At 31.4% G+C, this 6135-nt stretch overlaps 1 protein-coding gene across 1 annotated transcript; it reads right to left on the reverse strand.

Moving 5' to 3' along the window:
- Positions 1-795: 795 nt before the first annotated feature.
- LOC146536985 (KRAB domain-containing protein 2-like) lies at positions 796-3530 on the reverse strand. The gene has a single exon (XM_085189485.1). The coding sequence runs from the start codon at positions 3346-3348 to the stop codon at positions 2014-2016; it is 1335 nt and encodes a 444-aa protein (XP_085045611.1). The 5' UTR covers positions 3349-3530; the 3' UTR covers positions 796-2013.
- Between the last annotated feature and the right edge of the window lie 2605 nt (positions 3531-6135).

Consider the following 6135-nt stretch of genomic DNA (forward strand, 5'->3'; position numbering starts at 1 on the left):
AGTGTTCTGAGGAACTGTTCGACCTGTTACCTGCCGCCGAATTTTCCAACCGTACACAGCACGTCACAAACTTAAATACCGTCCACACCACCTGGATACGTGGCACTCCACTACTGTGTGGTTTTGTAGAAATTTCCTTCCACGCGCCACCGAACTGTGGAATGGCCTACCCGCGGTAGTGTTTCCAGGTCGGTACGATATGGGTACCTTCAAAAAGCGCGTCTATCTCCACCTCAAAAGCCGGCAACGCACCTGTAGCCCCTCTGGTGCTGCACGGGGTCGTGGGCGGCGGTAATCATCATCAAGTGACCCGAACGCTCGTTTGCCTTGTCCTTTTTCCATAAAAAAAACACAACATACATACAAATACATATATACATAAATGCATACATACTATATATATTTTGGTAGAGTAAAGTGATTGCAATTAAACAAACTAAACTAAAAAAGTAAATAGGTACTACCCTAAATTACGCACTATTTTTGTGTAAAAGTTATGTAGGTACATTAGTTTTGTACTTTTTACACAATAATTGATTGTGTAAATAGAAAAACAGATAATAATTTTAAAATTAGATTACATAGATTTAACCATCCTTTAACACCCTGGCATTTCTTTTTCTAAAATTTTCAACAGAAATTGCTACAAGAATTGATTCAATATATGGGTAGATTAACTAAAACACTTAACATTCAATTATGCTAATCGAAAATATTATGTATTACTAAAGTATTGAGATGATTACTATTCTTTTCCGATGTAATAAATTTTTAACAAATAATAATTAATAACGCAACTATATGTTTAAAATTCTGTTTTTATTTTCTCAAGTATAAATTTCTTGATATATTTAAATAAATGTTATGATAGAGTGTAGTGTTATCATTAATAATTAATTTTTTATCAATAGTGATTCCAATCGAGAGATTTCAAGCTTCATTCTTTCGGCAAGAATTGCAGCGCGATTCAGAATCTATTGAGTCATCTATTAATGTTAAACTGATAAAACATACAGTTTTTATATTAAATTTCTCTTAACATAAAATAATATTAAACATAAACGATGGCTTGCTTTTATTGATGTATTAAAATTAATAATATTCATTCCGACGTAATAAATGTTTAGCAAATAATAAAGCAACAATATGTTTTACGCGTTATCAACATTCATTACAGTATGTCTATGTAGTCAATAGATATCGTTACATATGTTTCTCCTTTCTCAAACATAAACTTGAAAACTTTGAGTACATAATGTTTTAATAGTGTACCCTTTACATACTATTTAATTTTCTTTATATTTTATTCAGTAGTTTTTACTATGAACAAATTTGCTTATATATATATATATATATATATATATATATATATATATATATATATATATATATATATATATATATATATATATATATATATTATCAACAGTCATGTAATTAAAACGTTTCCAAATTCTTTTCTTCCAGAGAATCTTGCCAGAGCGCCATCTATTGTGCTAATAGTTAAACTGTCACCGATCGATCAAAGTTAAAACATACTGTTTTCTCTGTATAAATAATCAAAAACTATATTTTGCTAAAGTTTTATTTTAAAATAATAATATTTCTCTCGAAGTAATTAATGCTTATCAAATAATAACTTGTTGAGATATGCTTTATTCGTTATCAAGATTCGTTAGTACTTACTATTTGTTGACAATAGATCTCCAATATTAACTTCTTGAAAACATTAAATACTTATATCTTTTGATAGAGTGAAGGGATTACAATGAAATAAAAACTAAAACCTACTCTGATTTATTTGTAATTTTTATATATAAAAGTTGCTTAAATTTGTTGTGTACTTTTTACGTGATACGTGATCACATAAACAGACAAACAGACAAAAATTCCAAAAATGCTGGAAATGGATTCTGTTAATGGTCCTTTAACACCCTAGCTATTTTTTTTTTAAATATTTTCAATGTACAGAAATGACTTTTCTACAGATTTATTATAAGTATAGATATAGATTTATATTGTTTCAATGTTAATCGAGGTATCATCGTCATCCATATCTTCATCGTCATTAGAAACTTTTTCCAATTTGATAAAGCTACAGGACGGTATCAATGATTCTTCTAGCAACAACTCATCGGAATTTTTTCCCGATTCCTTCTCTTCTAAAGCTATTTTTAAATCTTTTTCGGTAATAAGATGATCGTACTCATCTTTACCCATAAATGTAGCTATTCCCCTTTTTGGATTATATCCGAAAACGGACTCACTCGGAGTACGATAAATATCAACGTTAAATGTGTTATTCAAAATGTATTGAACGTATTTGATGCCACTATACCACATTTGCGATTTATTATCTGTGCACCAATCACGTAGAAGTTTAAGTATGTCTTCATTAGACTGTCCTTTAAAACTATATTTGTTTTGTGCATCACCAGTTACAACTTTAATTTCAGGAAACATAGAGTACATTCTTCTACATATTTGTTTAGTTACGGATATTCCGTTTTTTGATTGCAATATATTTGGGGCACCAAACGTCAGAAAAATTTCCAACAAAGCATGTACAGATTCATCTATATTGATACTCTTTAAAGCCTTCAGATGAATAAATTTTGTCACGAAGTTTCTGTAAACCATTAAATACTTATAATTATCTCGAGATACCGTCGAGACATCCAATATGTCCATTTGTCCTCTGGAAAACAGTTCTGGATATATTTTAGTATCTTCTATATTCGTCATATCGCCTTCGGATATATAAACTTGATTATCAGATTCTATAGGATCTGTAACTGCTTTCTGCGTGATGTCAGTATTGGACACATTTTCTTCATCTTTTCTGTCCGGCATATCCGAAGGCGTATAGATCCTACTGCGCTTGACGACTTTATTTTTACAACCTTTACATAGTGACAAGTAAAGCATGACAATTTCTGTCGTAATATTTTTGTATTTTGGCTCTATAGCATACATTAAACGCGTTCTACCGGCATGATTCATTTTTAAATGGTACTCGCGTATAATGTCATAAATTTCTTCCATTGCAACATAAAGTTGCCTTGTTTTCTTCCCCTCCACGCCAGATATAACAAGTCTTTCACCGTTTGGAGTTGAAATAATATCATATCTTTTCACATGTCTATAATCGGCATGTTCTTTTTTAGTTTTCATTTTAGCGTCTTTAAGTTCCCGAAGTAGTTGACTGTACCTTGCAGCTGTCAGTATAAACGCGTTTTGCCCTGTTTCATTGCCCAATAGTACGTGAACTCGGCGATAAAATTCCTCCCGATCTACATCGTTTCCAGACATGGTTTCCACAAAGACTTCTGTACTATCCTCCGACATTATAATAGCTTACAGTAAACTATTTAAATAATGCAGTTATACAAACATTTACTTATTAAAAGACTTCCTAAGTAATAACGCGTTATTACGCGTATAAACCTATCGTGACGCTTGACGCGAACTAACCTCTGCGCGGCGGCCATACGTGACGTCGTCGGCATTAAACGAGAATCACCGAGCTTTACCGATCGGACAAATACTGATATTCACAAGCTGAAGTGTCTTCCTCGCCCGTGAACCAGTACGAGCGCGTTCTGTCCAACTTATCGAACCGGTTGACTCAATTTGCTAGCAGGAGCAATTTTTTTGTAAAATAAACTCTATATGTTGTATAATATGGTAGATTTTTGTATGAAATAAAGATGTATATATAAATTTTCTAATATTTGTAGGTACTTACGTAGTAAGTAAACATCATTAATAGAAGTCGACAAATTAATGTCTTATTTCATAGTATATTTTGTAGTCATTTGCTTTGTTGTGTATTTGTTAAAGCTAATAAAAACAATTAAAATGGGTGCATTATGTCAAAAATTGGTGATGTTTCTGTATATTTTCCACAATTCGCGCGACATTAAAAAACCATGACAACCTTATTGTTTTTTTGGATTAAATATGTCCTTTTAATGATTATTGTTCACTAGTTACACTAAATTTTATTTACCTAGGATATGGTGTGCCGTCAGGACCAGGACAATCCAATTCTCCAAGCGCATCTCCCCACGCATATTTCAGTTTAGGTCCATAGTCACCCACTACACATACTGCTACAGTCGCCTGGAAAACGAAATTAAGGCCTAAGTTGAAAAATACAAAAATAATCCTACAAAAAAATAAAGAATGACATGACATAATAGGTTCAGTTATTTAAAGCGCTGGTAGCTGGTACCTAGTCCCTTATTCAAGGGTAGGCTTTGATTTAGAGGAACAATTATAACTTTTGTTTTTCGGCTTCACAGCATATATGCTGATATATCATGGTAGGCGGGGGGAATCTAGTGTTAAAACACTTCGTTATCCAATTTCCGCCGAATTCAAGGTATTGCATATTGAGTGGCGGTACACAATACCGCGTTTTAGCCTTAGTACCAGAGCGAAGACATGAAAATATTAATTAATTGTAATTCATTTTAAGTAAAACTACAATGAACATTTGTCAGCCAGTCATACATCATACATACGTCAAAATTAAATGTTAACTGAATTTAAGTTATAATATTTAGACATTAAAAAAGATAGGTAAGTATATTATAAATTTATATTCTGCTTTGTCACGTGTAAAATCTCCACGGTAATAAACTCGACATTTGTCTTATTTGCTCGGGCAGCTAAACAAATCAAACAAAAAAAACGCTTCCGCTTAGTTTATCATGATTCATAATATCTAACTAACGGTATACTGATAATGAGATTATCATGAATTTAGATTAATACCATTACAGAGGCAATACGATAAATGTATATGAATGACTGACTGACATTCTTGTAGTGCGTAAGAAATTTACTATCTTTGTATAATTCTTTATTGTTTCATTCGCTTTCCAGATTGAGCGTAAAATTGTCGATCATAATCAATTTAAATAATGGTAAAAGTGAAATAAATTCCATAAAATTGGAATTAAATTTGGAACTTAACTTTTAAATGAAGATTTGATTTACATGTGTATAGGTATTTAAAAAAAATTAGAACAGATTTAAAACAGATTGATTTTTAAACATCAGACTTTGGTTTACTAAAAGTTTTTATAGATTCACTAGTGGGCCCGGACGCGGCTACGCCCGCGAAAACATATGCCTAAATAATTAAAATAAGTTAAAAAATAATAATAAGTGGAGATTTATTATTAGAAAAAATATCTGAGTAACCGAAATGAACAAACAAAAGAAGTAAAAGTAACTAAAGGAAATTCTTAATATTAGAAAAAGTACCTAAAGTTTGCCGTGCGCGCGTACTAAACATTTTTCTATATTAAATAATTATTAATTTTTGCGAACAACATTAAATAAAATCCTAAATGATTAAAATTACGATATTTTAAGTGTATAACATCGGTAAAGATAACCGAACTGAGATAAATTAATAATAAGCAGCAAATAATTACATAAAAAATAATAGTAATTCGAAAATATATAAAAATTTACAAAATCATCAAAAATCGTCATCTGCCCGTTCGCGTCGGTCATACTATACCACTCGTAGGCTATGTCATTTGGAATCAGTGATATCTTATTTATTACAATGTTATACTGTAAACTAACTAATTTCCATTAAGATGAAATGCTAAAAGTGACTATTATATTTATTTTCATAAGGATGGATATCAAACTATAGAAATCATCTAATTTTTGTTAATGTATACAAATCTATATCGGCGCGCGCCATGTATGCATTAAGCAAACTGACTTTGGGCGACGCCGACGTTTTCTTAAAACAACAAACTTTGCAAGCCGTTGCTTAGCAACGCGTAGCGACGATTGTTATTAACATGGCGGAATAAATTGCATGTCAAATTAATTATTTTAATATATTGGTATATATCGAAAATATTACAAATATGAGAAAAAAAAAGTATCCTATGTTCATCCCGGGACCCTCAAGTATCTCTATATGAGTATTTTATCACAATTAAATTAGCGGTTTGGCCCTGATTGCGTAAAAGACAGACAGACAGACAGACAGACAGACAGACAGACAGACAGACAGACAGACAGACAGACAGACAGACAGACAGACAGACAGAGTTACTTTCGAATTTATAATATAGGTATGGATTTATAAAAAAAAAC

The sequence above is a fragment of the Heliconius melpomene genome, chromosome 8 (genome assembly GCF_056956725.1).
Source record: "Heliconius melpomene rosina isolate 202511_hmr_F chromosome 8, ASM5695672v1, whole genome shotgun sequence".
NCBI classification, from domain to species: domain Eukaryota; kingdom Metazoa; phylum Arthropoda; class Insecta; order Lepidoptera; family Nymphalidae; genus Heliconius; species Heliconius melpomene.